At 41.6% G+C, this 14,722-nt stretch overlaps 1 protein-coding gene across 4 annotated transcripts in view; it reads left to right on the top strand.

Moving 5' to 3' along the window:
- Positions 1 to 14,705, top strand: part of tacc2 (transforming, acidic coiled-coil containing protein 2) — a 39,732-nt gene extending 25,027 nt beyond the window's left edge. Inside the window, exons 8-24 of one of the 4 annotated variants that reach the window (XM_088304256.1) lie at positions 702 to 802; positions 1,402 to 2,761; positions 4,378 to 4,435; positions 4,514 to 4,706; positions 4,840 to 4,889; positions 5,013 to 5,116; positions 5,214 to 5,367; positions 5,712 to 5,849; positions 6,068 to 6,160; positions 8,004 to 8,063; positions 10,119 to 10,259; positions 10,839 to 10,915; positions 11,623 to 11,666; positions 12,777 to 12,937; positions 13,048 to 13,154; positions 13,387 to 13,507; positions 13,819 to 14,705. In XM_088304256.1, the coding sequence (XP_088160382.1) occupies positions 702 to 802; positions 1,402 to 2,761; positions 4,378 to 4,435; positions 4,514 to 4,706; positions 4,840 to 4,889; positions 5,013 to 5,116; positions 5,214 to 5,367; positions 5,712 to 5,849; positions 6,068 to 6,160; positions 8,004 to 8,063; positions 10,119 to 10,259; positions 10,839 to 10,915; positions 11,623 to 11,666; positions 12,777 to 12,937; positions 13,048 to 13,154; positions 13,387 to 13,507; positions 13,819 to 13,884 (3,028 nt within the window). In that variant the 3' untranslated portion in view covers positions 13,885 to 14,705. The remainder of the gene's footprint in view (positions 1 to 701; positions 803 to 1,401; positions 2,762 to 4,377; positions 4,436 to 4,513; positions 4,707 to 4,839; positions 4,890 to 5,012; positions 5,117 to 5,213; positions 5,368 to 5,711; positions 5,850 to 6,067; positions 6,161 to 8,003; positions 8,064 to 10,118; positions 10,260 to 10,838; positions 10,916 to 11,622; positions 11,667 to 12,776; positions 12,938 to 13,047; positions 13,155 to 13,386; positions 13,508 to 13,818) is intronic. The other 3 variants (XM_088304253.1, XM_088304254.1, XM_088304255.1) reach the window with 3 other exon arrangements.
- The last annotated feature ends 17 nt before the right edge of the window (positions 14,706 to 14,722 follow it).

Raw genomic sequence — 14,722 nt, forward strand, 5'->3', positions numbered from 1 at the left:
ATGAATTCTAGATTGAGCAAAGTGGTGGAAGAGAAAGACGTGCAGGGAGGGGGAAAGTCGATGAAGAGAGGAAGGCTGAGAGTCGGGAGCGCGTGCAAGCGGTCTCATTCAGATGGGAAGACATCTTTAGCTCCCGACGGCCGGCTAAGGATGACAATTACGTTGTGAGCAATGTGGAAGGACTTCTTGGACTGTTGATCAGAATATTAAAAATCACAGTGGAAGAGACCTTGTGCGTCGTTTTGGGCGTTATGGCGGTGAGTGCGTGGCAGACTTTATCTCCACTGCAGTGGGCTCGTTGGGGCTGGGGCACGCTGCTGGGAGGGGCGGCAGGCAGTCCAGACTTGGATCCGGCTTTCGGGCTGTTCCGCCGTCTTTCTTGGAGCTTACATCATGACGAGATGATTAAGACTGCAGGGGCGCCGGTCAGAGAGAGGTGAGACAGGACGGCTTGCGAGAGACACATACTTTGGAATAATTGGGGCATCGATCTTAAAATGCTTGCTGTTATTTTAAAGGATGTCTGGTGATGAGGAGAAACAAAACTATTTGCTTCAGATTCCCCCCCCCCCATTTTTATAGGTTTATTCACCCTCGGTTGGTATTGAACCTGGTGAAACCATTATTGACTATTATCTCACAATCATGTCAGAATGATTCAGAGCAGCATTGACTCAGTGTGCGATTGTCTTTTTTTGTAGGAGCTCCGACTCCGATGGAGCATTCGAGACTCCTGAATCAACAACACCAGTGAAGGCTCCTGCAGATCCACACAACCAATTATTAACCACCGATGACAAAGGTCAGAAAAAAAATATATTAAGGTAATCAAATAACAGGAAAGTGGAATTAAGCACTTTCTTTCTTCCTTTTTTTTTTTTATCCATAGACGTCTGAGTGGACTGATGATTCTCTTATTGTGATGTTTTCGTATGAGGGTCCATCTATGCGTCATATTGATTTATTTGAGCTGATTTGTCTTTGTATATCAACTGCTATTATTACTCTCAATTTATTATTCTGTGAGTCCCACTTTTGAAATAAACAGATACTGTACAACATTATACCAATTTAACAAATGTATCCAATCCTACAATTTTTTTCCCCCCAGTCACTGCATCGCTTTGCAGAATTTGGCCAGCGCAACAATTTGTGTCCAAAAGAGCACAATGATTATTTTGGCACATAGTAACATCAAGTATTTAAACAATCAAATGAAAAATATGTAAAACCCAGTTGCGTTAATTAGTATTCTATTTATTATTCCAAATTGATTTTCTAGTTCAATCACTGCTCTGTATTAAATCTGAAATATTTTGGCAGACAGGTTCTGAAAGTTTTGGGTTAAATTGAACAACAGAACTGAAATGTTCATGATGATCTTGTTTTCATCTTTTTCAGGCGAAGACATCTCCGTGAGAGCTCTCTCGTCCGACTTAATTTCTGAGCCACTTGCGATTGTTTTTGATGAGGACAGACCAATTGCGGCCAGCGGCACATACAACATCGAACATTTTGCCTCAGAGACAACAAGTCAACCACTCACTCGTTCCCTCAGCCTCCAGGGTGGAGAACTCGACACGTTTGGCTTGGATGGAACTGTATCGCAAGGCGTCCGCCCACATTCGGAATCCTTCAGCGTAGGCACAGAGAGCAATCCAGGAACGCTGCGCAGGCCCAGGAAAGTCGGAGCTGGGTCTGTGAAGAAGAAGCCTCTCCTCAGACAGAACTCCAACCCGGAGAGGCCAAGTTCTACGAGTAGCACCCCAGAGACCAGTAAGCGAGCAAAGCCTCAAACTGTCAATCAGGGAGGAAAAGAAAGTCCTGCAGAAGGTGCAAGTCCTGCAGGAAGTCTCAGAAAGTCTAGAAAAAGCCGCGTGGACACTCCACCTCCTCTACCAGAAGAAAACACTCATACAAAAACTGAGGGGAGCCACACTGGTCCTGCCTTACCCTTGTGTCAGGAGGAGAACCATCTTCCATCTAGTCCTCCTGTCAGAGAAAACCTCCCCATCCCTCCCAGTGGCTCCTACAACTGGGACCCAGAGAACTTTGAGTGTATTGACCCATTCACGACTGGAGGGAGTAAGATTGCCAACTCGCCAGTTCTTGGTCGTAAAAGTTCTGCAAGTGCCGCGCCAGAGAGTCCCCCTCTTCCTGTTGTGAGGCAGCTTCCTCATCCAGCTTCCACTCAAGAACCACTTCCCAACCCTGAAGAGCAACCCATTCAGCCCAAACGGGAGTCTGTGAGGCTGGAGTTTGATTATTGCGAGGAGAATAGTGAGGCAACACTCGGAGCTTCTGCCCCACCGAAGAAATTGGGCAAGAAAGCCAGCGCCAAGATGCCCCTGAGAAAGCCAAAGTTGGGCTTGAAGAAGGCCCACCCAGGACAGACTGAGCAGCTGGACAATAACCTCGCAGCAGAACAGAATGGGAACCAACAGGAAAAGCCCATTTCCGTCGGTTCGTACCACTTTGAGTCCAATAAGTGGGACGATCCCAATTTGAATCCATTTTTGACGAAGACAGCCGTGGCCAACTCTCCGAAAGCGTCTGGGCAGACTTACAGTTTTGAATTTGATGACGCCGTAGTCGACCCTTTTAAATCCTCGAACAAGATGGCAACTTCGCCTCCAAAGGCCTCGGCCTCTTTCGAGTTGTCGTCAAATGATGACATGGAAAATGACAATGACAATATTGGCGAGCTTGAAGATCAAAATCAGAATAAACCAGCCAGAAAGAAGAAAACTCCGATCAAATCGTGAGTTGAATGTCTTCACACTCGTTGGTTATTGCACATTACTTTTGGTCTTTGATTTTATTTATTTATTTTTTTTTGATTTGTTTATGTTGTACGTGGTTCATGTCAGTGACTTTTGTCCATCTCTCTGTTACCTCGACCAGTGGATATAAAAAGTCTACACACCCCTGTTCACGTGCAAGCTTCTTGTGATATACAAAAATTCGATCATGATGAAATAATTTAATTTTTACACCACTAATGTCATTGATAAATTATAAGTAAAAAAATAAACTGTCAGAGGCAAGAATAACTGAGGATGTGGCTATTTTTTTTAATGCCATCTATTGTCATTGTACTCAGTTTACGAGATTGGAGAGCTCGCCTCACCAGTGCAATATAGCAAATAATTTAATTAAATATATCAATTGAAGTAATTAAAGATGAAATCTTTTTTTAAATTTTTTTTTATTTTATCTATCTACATGAGTTTGAATGTGACTGATTCCTCATTATTGCAGTTGTTTATTTTTACTTTGCCTATCTAAATTATTATTATTATTTTTTTTAATTCAGCTGAGTTGCACAGATTTTAGTTCACGTAAATGGTGGGAAAAACGAAATGAATGATCTTGATCTAATATATAAACCTGCCATTTAAATGAAGGTTTGTAGACTTTTTATATGCATCCTTTGTACTGTGCTCTCGTGTCACAGGAAGTCCAAAGGTGTGCCCACTCTATGTTGTTTGTTGTAAGTACAGGGACAGTATTATATCATAATATCCGCCTTATTTTATTGTTTATTTATTTATTTTTTTGCTCGTCAACCAGCCTTTAACTTTAATATCTCAACACCGCGTGATGCAGTCAACGCAAAAACAACCCATCTTCTTTGCACTAATAATGGACAGAATCGAAAGGACACTCAAAAGGTCATTGTTTTGTATCTTATACAGAGATATTAAATTGTGCATCTCCACTTTTATTATGTTCATGACATCTACCAAAGTCTCCATTTGAAGGATTTGTGACTTGTCATTTTCATAAAGCAACTCACGCGACGGAAAGAGTCGCAGAGACTCACCGAATGATTCTTTTTAGTTGATTAATAACAATTATTTTGGATTACACTTGAAACTGCTTCGTGATGACTAAGCAGTGCAACCGTTAGTCAATCGATATTTTCAGCCACACCTTTACTTACCGATACTCATGACGCAATAATAATGAATAATTCATATTTTTTCCCTATGCTTTGATTATCAGTTTTAATGACATTTTTCTATTTTTCCATGTAACTGTAGAGAACATTATTTAGTGCTGAAATATTACAAATTTATTTTGTACACATTCTAATTTTATTTTATTTTTTTGCATCATGCTGCTTTCTAACAATTATTTTCACGAATGTCGTCCGAACCAACCTGCTACAGAAACAAGTACTCTGGTTTCTATCACATTTTCTTTTTTTTTTTGCATTGTGTGAAGTAATCAAATGTCACTCTGAAGTCGACTTACTCATTTAAATTCAAAGCCTTTTAAATGTGACGATGCAAACGGAGAGTCTTGTTTAGCAAAAGTTCGGCGTCGTCAAGAATTTTCAACTGATTCTTGAATGATTATCTGTTTCCTCAGTAACACTTTTCGGGTAAAGAAGTCACCAAAGAAATCGCAGTTGTCTGACAACTCACAGGTAACGTTCGTGTGCACACATCACTTACCGAGCTCCGTTAGTTCTGTCGAACTTTAACTTTGCGTGTTTCCACGTCAGGATGCAGACGACCCCGCCTCCCTTCCTCCACAGGACGACCACGCCACGGACGAGGAGAAGCTGGCCTCCTCCACCAATCACAGGTGGGCCAGTTTGCAGGATGTCGATGCGGACTTCAACTCGGACCAGCAGGATTTTCCTCACCCATCGGATCTGACGTCATTTGTTAATGAGAGCGGCCTTCAGTCCTCAGGTGCGACATTCTGTCCACTAACTTTAGACTCGAACACGCAACAAAACATTCAACAGATTTTCAACAAAATATACTTGATAGTTTTTTTTTGTTGTTTTTTAAATGCTTCGTCTGCATCTGTTTTGCCTTTTAGTGCAAGATTATGAAATCGAGTACATGGAGAAAATTGGTTCTTCCTCACCGGTGAGTGATTGATCTAAGTTCCTCCTACATTCTGTCTCGGCGCATGTTCCACAGACAGGCGGTTACTAAACAAAATCAAAAATATGTTGTCAACTCACTTACTTTGATATTTTATTTTTGTAGTCACCATCTGTGAAGAAGCCATCGCTATACCTCAAGTTGGACTCATTATCAAACACCGTAACCAAGGACACACGTGGAACTGAGCCCGACTCCCCATGCACAGGGTACGACTGGAACATTGAGGTTGACGTTTAAAATTGCGCATTTGCATGTGGAGCAAACTTGACACATCCAAATTGACTCTGATCTCTTTCTTTGCAGGAGTTTTGAGGAAATGGAAGCCCAGATCACAGCCAGCATGAAGACTCCAGTCCTAAGTTCCAGACCAGGTCCCGAAGGCTCTGCTGGAGAAAAGGGGAGGAAAAGAGAAAGTGAAGTGCTCAGTCGAACACAAAGCACAGAAAGGGATGAGCAGGTGTGTAAATAAAAAGCAAAAAACAAAACAAAAAAGTTCTGTCTTTCTGAATGTTGTAAATCGTTACTCTGTTTAACGCTTTGTGTGTTTGTTAAAAAACATCACTGTCATTTCACCGCCATTTAATTTAATTTCCAGTACGTATACCATGTCTGTTATTACAACAAGCAGATAGACAGTCCCGCTCCTCCAAGTCGCCGTACGAACCTCATTAGACAGGTTGACATGAATCAGAATCTGGAAATGTACGCTACACTTAAGAAAGCAAAAGGTTGCCAGTTCTGCCGCTTAGTTGCTGAGCGCTTGCTTTGCCATGCTGACCTGAATGCCCCCCCCCACTATAGCCCAGTAGCCAAGAGGTCCCTACTTCACCCCTGACCATGTCCCTGTTAGAAAGACTGTCTGAGTGTGACCACCCTGTGCAGTACCTGGAGCCCGACCTCGCTGAGACCAACCCGAACGCATTCGCCCAAAAACTCCAGGTGATAACGTTCATGCTCCTCTTTTCTTTTTTTTTTGTGCAAACATCCAACCTTTGCCTTTTCATCCCCTCCTTATTGTGAGAGATGTTGAGTGAAGTGAGATGGGACCAAGTGTGGCGTGTGCTCAACTCAAGTCTTCTATATGCTTTTCCTTTACTTTCTCATCCTGGGGCCGCACGCCCAACTTTGGACGATAACCCCCAAATTGTGCGGCCCAGGAGGAGCTGGTGCTTGCCGCCCTGAGGATAGAGGCTCTGCAAGTAGCCAAAAACATCTCTCAGTGCCCCTCCCTCTCCACTGTAACCCCCCAGGTACTGCGTTGCTTTAGCCTGCACCTGATGCAAGTGTGCGTGTGTGTGCGTGTGTGTGCGCGTGTGTGTGTGTGTGTGTGTGCGTGTTTTGTCAGGATGCATCTTGATCAATGTATAAGACCAGGACTTCAGAAATGGTGCATGAGAAACCCTCTCCTTAAAGGGGAAGCCAACCCCAAAAAATATTTTCAATCATTTGTTCTGTGTGCCCTCACTCGTCTCAACATAACATTCTGATCAATATTGCGTTTGCGGAATACGAATTAAGGCGTCTTTCTACTCCTGCAGACGACGTCTGCGCGCACGTCACTGCGTCAATGTCATGCACGGTTTGCCTTCACAGTCTCACACGCGTCGGTTTGAAAATGTGCTGCAGTTTCACGCCAAGTCGGGGGTTGTCGCTACAGCTGATTCTGGCGAGAACACCACCGGATGTCGTTTTATGTGACACAACGGACCAATGACGGGAGAGAATGTGCGCTGTAACCGACGTGCAGCAGCAATTTCTGACGCATGCGCGGCATGTGTGACGGACATATTGCCAACGTCGGTCATGTGATGCAATGCGGTCGTCGTTGCCCGTGCCTACGCGGAAGTATAAAAAAAGCCTTTGAGCAGCAAAATCCACCCATTTTTAGCCAATCAGGTGGCGGCCATTTTGTCACTTTCTGTCGACTGGAAATGACATCACGGTCGCTCGGGGCTCGGGTTACCACCAATCACGGCTTACCTGTTTTCTGAAACTGTGATGTCATTTTCAGTCGACAGCAAGTGGCAAAATGGCCGCCACCTGAAATGGATTTTACTGCGTAACTCACATTCCACAAAGGCGGAGTTAATGAGAATGTTGTGTTTCGACTAGTGGGGCTGCATACAATATATTGTTGTTAGGATTTTTTTCTTTTTTGGGGGGCGGGGTTTTCCTTAGCCTTTAAACACCATTCTGAGTGAAGTCATGGCCTTATCAACATGGCGGCTGCACCACTGCATTGTCAGCCCTGTAACCGAGAGTACCAAGTTCCCCTCATCCCAAGTATAACATGGCTTAAAACTTGCAGCAAGCACTCTCAGGCTGATCCCCAAGCAACCGAGCCTCATTTTAGTTCCCTCCCTTTCTTTTGCATGTTGCCCCTTCGCAAGAGGCTCGAATGTGACCTACTACTGTAGAAGCAATTCCGTCATTCAGTGCGCGGTGGCGAGCCCTTCATTTCACACCTAAGCCTTCAGTGAAGTCCTGCTTGAATAAATATCACTCATAATACCATCATGTATGTCACCACGGCTGGAGAAATAATATACAGACACGCACTTCCGCCCTGCTGGGTGTTGGATGGCGCGGCTCACCGTAGGTTTACATCACTGAGCTCATTTTTTGGGTTTATCATCTTAAAACATACTATAAATTGGTGTCAAGGAAGTATGTTGACTGAGATACAAGCTTTATATTTCAAGGAGATTTACTTGGGTTGTTCATGGAAGTCATTGAGTTTTGTCTTCACTTCAAATGCCTTTTTTTCTAAATTGAAATTAATAATGCACGATGAGTTTGAAGTGGTATGACATCATAGTTTGTGGTGTATTTACAGTTAAAACTATTTTTACAGGCAATTATTGTATTTCTTTAATGTCGGCCCGGTGTCATATTCCTGGCTATTCACCGCTCAGATGTTTTTTTTTTTTTTTTAATCTCCAATTTCGTATCAATGTGAAAAGATTTCACAGCATTTCCTCTAAAAATGTCGTGCGCTGTACCGGAGCACTTCCATTCAATGCTTTGTCCAGTACATCATTGCTCAGGTGTTTCCAGCGTATATCTCAAGCATTTCTCCCACACATTTCACAGTCCCGCCTTAAGAAACCCAGCACACGGCGGTGGAACATCAACGGTTCACCCTTACTGAAAGTAAGAGGAGCACTTAATGTTTGTAACCTGCCCCTTGTAACACGTTTCCTGTCAGTCCTTCGATATTTTGACAGTCGTACTTTTCAGTCCACTCGCTCGGTTGTCTCAGTACGCTCAATGGAATGAATGAGTAAACGTCGGTGATATTTTTTGTTTAATGGTGTCATGAGATTTTTCTCATGTAAAAATGTGCCTTGGCTCAATAAAGGTTGGGAAACGCGATTATATACATACACATACCTTCAAGCCAGTACTGCATTTATATATGCTACATAGTTTGTGCAGTACAGTAAAGTTTTTGTAGTACTTTGTCTTTAATACAAAACACTTAACATTGGAACCGCAATTTTAACCTAAAATTTTAGAATTTTTTTGGGGGGGGTGTACATGCAGTGCATGAAGCATTATGCATTTCCATTTTTTCCGCAAAGATATACAGTGGCTTTTTCAGTGGCAAAATTAATGAAGCAACTTGATCATCAAGTCACCCCCAAAATTTGGAACAAGAATTTCTTCTATTCAGGCCCGTTAGTCGAAACATGTCATTCTGATTAATTTTGCATCGGTGAAAAAGCCGTAATTGGCTTTTACCTGAGCCGTGAGCAACTGGGATGTCATTTTCAGTCGACACCAAGTGACAAAATGGTCGCCCCTGGAGATGGATAATCACAAGTGCATTTTGCTGCTAAACTCATAAAGTAAATTTTGGGGTGGACTTACCCTTTAAAAGTTTATAAAAACAAAACAGACATACAAAACAGTCAAAAGGATACGGCCTCAGTGAAAAGACTCAAAGTTCACGTTATAACTGACTTCTAATATTTATAGCATCAAAACATTTTACTCACAGTACAAAAGGTCATTTCACCAAAGATAAGTTTCTGCACTGATGATCTCAAATTTCCCCATTGTGGGACTAATAAAGGACATCTTATCTTATCTTGTTTTAAGCATCGTTCTGTGTAGTCAAAACAACTGTCCAAATACCAAGCGACTGCCCTGTATCCCCTCGCTAGCTCTTTTCGACCAATTTTGTGGCAACCACCCTAATGTAGCCGCTAGCTAGCTTCATTGATGAGCACTCCCTGTGAGAATGTCTGTTAGCTTCTCTACTAGTTGTAATGTCTTGTGCACCTTAATTATTATGTTCTTTGATGTAGTTTTCATCCGTCCTCATTTTCATCTCATCCGTCATCTTACGTGATTTATTTATGTGATTTAAAGTCTTATTATATGCTAACTAAGTGCTAAAGGAGGTGCTCTTTCCATGTGAGACCATGCAAACCTTAACTACAATTCTTTTTGAAGGCAATAATATTGACAGTCCCACGACCACAACAGCAAAAACTAATTTGTGATATTTTTGGTCTCCACCTTTTTTTGCGTATTACAGTCGTCTCTGTGTTATTCATCTGCCTCCCCGTGGACCCTAATCCGTTTCAATGAATTAATCCCTCCGAATGTATAAGGGTTAGCAAACTGTGTGATGATGTCATCTGGTTTGTTGCTTCTCCACCAGCCACTTAAAATGAAATCATCTCCTAATGTTTATGTCTGGCCTCGTAATATGTAATCGGAAAATCAAGTGAGCAATCAGCCGGCTCTCGATTGTGGGAAGAGAAGAAAATGAATGTAATGTGCTTTAACATGAGACTAACACGTTTGCCATGCAGTGCAATCTGCTATCCCATCCCTCCTCTCTTGCACATGACGCCGTCCGTTTCTGCCCTTGCCCCGCCCCCCCTTGCCTGTACCAATCGCAAACAAGCTACGCTCTCTAACAAGCCAATCACTTGGCTATGAAGACTGTTCCATCAATTCATTCTGCAGCTGACCAAGTCTTCAGGAACATCGCAAGCCTGCCTCATTCACGTATTGGTTTTGCTGTGTGGTACTGTTTTTTTGGATGCAATTGGATGCTGCCTTGACGTTGAGGTTCAGGTATCTTGCTGAGAATATTCAGGCCAGCGTGTGGCGGTGGGTTCCGTCTTGTCTGGGATTTAACCGGCTATGTTTCCTTTCCTTTCGCTCCTCTCATTTGGATCGTGGAAGCAGCACAGAGATGCGACGTCAACATCGGAGAGTTCAGTATCCAAGAACTCACTGTACGCTCGGACCGCGACCAGCTACATCGATGGAGAGAGTCCGCATCTTCCCAAAGATCTGCACCACTCGCTGGGAATCGCAAAAGAGGAGGTGCGCAAAAATGGTCGAACTTAGAGGAGAAATTTGCTCGATGGCACATTGGCGAAATCTAAAATAATGTGCACACTTTGCAAAGCCAAATTCAAATTTCATATTAGTTATACGTCTTTGGTTTATCGTTCAACTTTAGTATTCAAAAATGAAAGAAAGCTATTAGAACAGTCTGCGTAAAAATATACTTTTAGATTTTTTCCACATTAATTCCAAGATTTTACTCAAGTAAATATCGGTTACACGCTACATAAAAAATTGCAATTGAAAAACACGATGAATCGCGATCAATTATGTACATTTTTTGCGTTTAATTAGTTAAAAAGAAAAGAAAAATAGCTTGACAGGACTAGTTTGCCAGTATGCTATAAAGGTTTTTTTTTTAAGTATTTTTTCCTCAAGACATTAGATCACCTCTGACGGTGAGCCAATTCTATACCACCATAACTAACAACCACAACAACACACGGCAGGTTCATGAAATCATGATCTTAAAGTATTGTCAAGCATTTGAGTTTGATTGTGTCGAAGTTGTCCATGAGGTATTCATTTGGCTCATGGAGATGCTTCCGGCTTTAGATTGTGACGAAAGAGAGGGAGGTGCTGGAGTGGCAGAAGAAATACGAAGACAGCCGTCAGGAGGTGCAGGAGATGAGGTATGATGAGGTTCTTCTTTGAACGATCACTTTCACGACAATCTATAGATTATTTGCAGCTAGTCAGTGGATGACCGATGCGAGCACATCATTTTGATTCCCCGAAATAATTTTTAATTTTCACCCATTTAACACACTACTACATCTTGTTAATTAGAGGTTAATCCGTTCTCTGCAATAAGTTAAACTAATACTTAGAATATTTGTGGTTAGTATTTATAACATGGATTTGAAAAATAGCTACAGCATGTTACAAGTTTTATAAAGCTCTTATTTAACAACCATGCCAACAATTGACCAAATGTGTGTAAAAGTGTTCAACAAATGTCTGTTCATGGACTTTAAAGGGTGAAGAGATCAAAACGTTGATGTTGCTCAGAAGATTTTGGCTCAGGGTCCTGCTGGTCCAGTCCAGCATTGACAAGACTTAGCTTACTTAATTGAGATGATTTAGATCAGGATAAGGAGGGACAAGAGGTGGGGGCAAGGCAAAGTATTCCTCTTCCATTTGTTAACCCCAAACAAGCACAGAAAAGGCAAATAGTTGCAATGATACTGAACTGTAAAATCTTTTTTTTTTTCAGTATTTTATTTCGGGCTATATAAATAATTCATATTTCAAATTTCTGTGATTTTACAATAAATATATGCTGTACTACTGAGTCACATAATCGTGTAACTAACAACATCCAAATTCTTATCCATAGGAGGATTGTTTCTGAGTATGAGAAGACGATTGCGCAGATGATCGGTGAGTTTCTGATTTCATACAATCACGAGCTATTTTGTGCACATTCAAATAGTTTTGACTCACAATGCCTGGCACCACCTTTTGCCGCACTGCCACACATCCTTAAGGCGCTTCAGCTCTTCCGCCTCCGCCTGTCCTTTTTTTTTTTTTTACAGGATGTTTAAAATCCGGAAGCAGCGAATCACATTCTGCTAATGCTCGGCTCTCACGTGCCTTGGGCTCCCAGCTTGATTTAACACAGTCCCTTTTTGTTTGTGTTCTGCTCCTCTGTTTGCCTCTTACTATTTGATAATCCTGACAGGCATGCCAGGTGAGTACTGCAGACTTGTGCTTCAACTTCTCCATCCGTTTGTCACATCGGGAGCCAAAGCAGCTCCCAGCCTGCCTCACGTCCACGTCCATGTGCTTGTCCGTGTTTTTCATTTCATTGTCATTTGTGTGCATTTCCAAGCATTTTCTTTCTTTTCGGCTTTATGCCGGCATTTGATGTTTCTGACACGCATGCCACAACCTTTATTTGACGAGTGCAGCACGGACTTTGGTTTACTTGGGTCATGTACATGATTGCAAAATTAAAAGATTTTGCAGGTTGCCATTCCACTGGCGACAATAAAGGAAGAAGGGGTGGAGTTTTGGGAAAGGCTTTGATTCTGAACTGAACTCTAGCCCCCCCCAAAAAAAGAAACATTACAAGAATCAGAGTACACATCAAGAAATGTGTACCATGCTTGGACAGTTTCCTGACTCCAGTATTTTCAAGAATTGCTGTATTATATAATGTGTGATTGGCGGAACTGAGCTAATGTGAAAAGATTATTTCTGATGAAATGTTTTGACGTATTTCATCTTGATTGTGTTCAAACGTGACCACAAATGGTTCTTTGGCCTTTAAAGGGTGATCTTTACACTAAAAGTATCCCAGCTCTCCGTTTCTATTGTGATAATCCCATTTTTCATTCTGTCTTTGTTTTCAGTTGACATAATCTCCTATTTAAATGTAAATGAACCGTATCAAAATTTTTTCAAATGTGTGTCCGTTTACTTTTTTTTTTTTTTATATATTTTGTTGGACTCAAACGCAAATACACTGTATGTATGTGTGCATGTTAGAAGATGACCAGAAAGAGAAGTCTCTGTCCCACCACACCATTCAACAGCTGATCATAGAAAAAGACCAGGCCTTAACCGACCTCAACTCTGTGGAAAAATCTCTGGCTGACCTCTTTCGACGCTATGAGAAGATGAAAGATGTGCTTGAGGGCTTCCGCAAGGTAACTTTTTTTTTTTTTTTTAAATATACCATACAGACTTTGTCAGTGACAAAATAGCTTGAAAACCAAGATGAATATGAATAAATGATCGCATGTGTCACTCTGTGTAGAATGAAGACGTTTTAAAGAAGTGTGCTCAAGAGTATCTGTCCAGAGTCCGAAAAGAGGAACAGCGCTACCAAGCTCTGAAGATTCACGCAGAGGAGAAGCTAGACAAGTAAATCCTATGCATGTTTGTCATTTTGAATTTAAGATAACCCTTCTAAAAAAACAGCCTGCATGGTTTTATGTTTTCATGCTTGTCTTGCCCAAAGTAGCAAAACAACATAGTAAGTTGTCGTGATTAAAGTTGCGTAAACACACAATGAATATTTTTCGTGAATTATTTCCAAACTTGGGGATTTCCTTCCCTCGGACATCTTCTACAAAGTTGCCTTGTGTGTTTGCAGGGCCAATGCAGAAATAGCTCAGGTGAGGGCCAAGTCCAAGCAGGAGCAGGCTGCCCACCAAGCCAGTCTGAGGAAGGAGCAGATGAAAGTGGACTCTCTGGAGCGCACATTGGAGCAAAAGGTCAGTTGGATAAGCACTTCGTCTGACCAGCCAGTAATTCTATTTCGTTCCTTCAGTGGGTGTTAATGAAGTCAAATGTAACGGGACATAATGGCCAACATTGTCCAAGGATGACATTTCTAAGTTTCATTTATTTCAATTAGTTACCTCAGATGGCGACATTTTTCAGTACATTTTATAGATGTAAAAACGTTGACCCCTGCATATAACTCATAAAATGATTTTTTTTAAGTACATCCCAAGTGTAGACGTTTCAAATATCAAATATTTGTGGATTGTCTTGTATTCTCACTTCAGAATTTGTTTTCCAGAACAAAGAGATTGAGGAGCTGACGAAGATTTGCGATGAGCTAATAGCCAAGATGGGCAAATGTTAGCTCGCACACGCCGTTCTGCTTCAGCAACTAGTCCGGTTCACACATGAAAGGAGTTGAGTGGGAGAAGAAAAAAAAAAAAAAAACTAGGAAAGACACTGGTCTTACAGTAAATTTTCTACTGACCTTGTGTATACACAATGCGCACAGATGGCTTACTTTTAATCACGCTGTATATTTTTGATGTGTCACTGTATTGTACTGTATCAGGGGTCTAGTTTAAAGTTTTAGAAACTGCAACCATGTCATTCATTTTTATATCAGTGTGCGTGTGTGTGTGCGAGCGTATGTTGATGAGGATTGCTTGTGGGATTTATCGTTGTTAATGTTGCCATGACAGCCACTGAGGGAGACGACTGTTTACCCACTCCTCTGAATGCCTCCTCCTAAAAAAAAAAGAAAGGAGCAACAGCCCATTTTATAGAACCATTCAATGCTAAGAGAAGAAAAATATTCACGGTAGCTTATCGCATGCAAGAAAAGAAGAAATCTTCTCCGTTTCGTAGAACATGTTAATTATGGAAGAAACGTTTTTACGCGCCCGCTGTATAAAACGCGGATGATTATTAATTTGTCTGAACTTTTAATTCATAGGTACAGTATTGTGCTTTCCTCATGTAACCTTGTACTTTGTAGATAATTGTCATAGCCTTCTTTATGAGACCATGGGACTTAATTTTTCTTATTTTATTTTGATATAAACCAAACTGTACTCAGATGTGCCCAGTCCTGCTTGGGTTGTTGTGTCACACTGATGAGTAACATGTCTGCACAGCTGCTGTACAGCGTCTGCTTACAAAGTGCAATAAAAGATGGCAATATAAGCCGGAGGTTATTTCCT

This window comes from Idiotropiscis lumnitzeri, chromosome 9 (assembly GCF_059441095.1).
Source record: "Idiotropiscis lumnitzeri isolate Australia: NSW breed Sydney's pygmy pipehorse chromosome 9, RoL_Ilum_1.0, whole genome shotgun sequence".
Taxonomy (NCBI): domain Eukaryota; kingdom Metazoa; phylum Chordata; class Actinopteri; order Syngnathiformes; family Syngnathidae; genus Idiotropiscis; species Idiotropiscis lumnitzeri.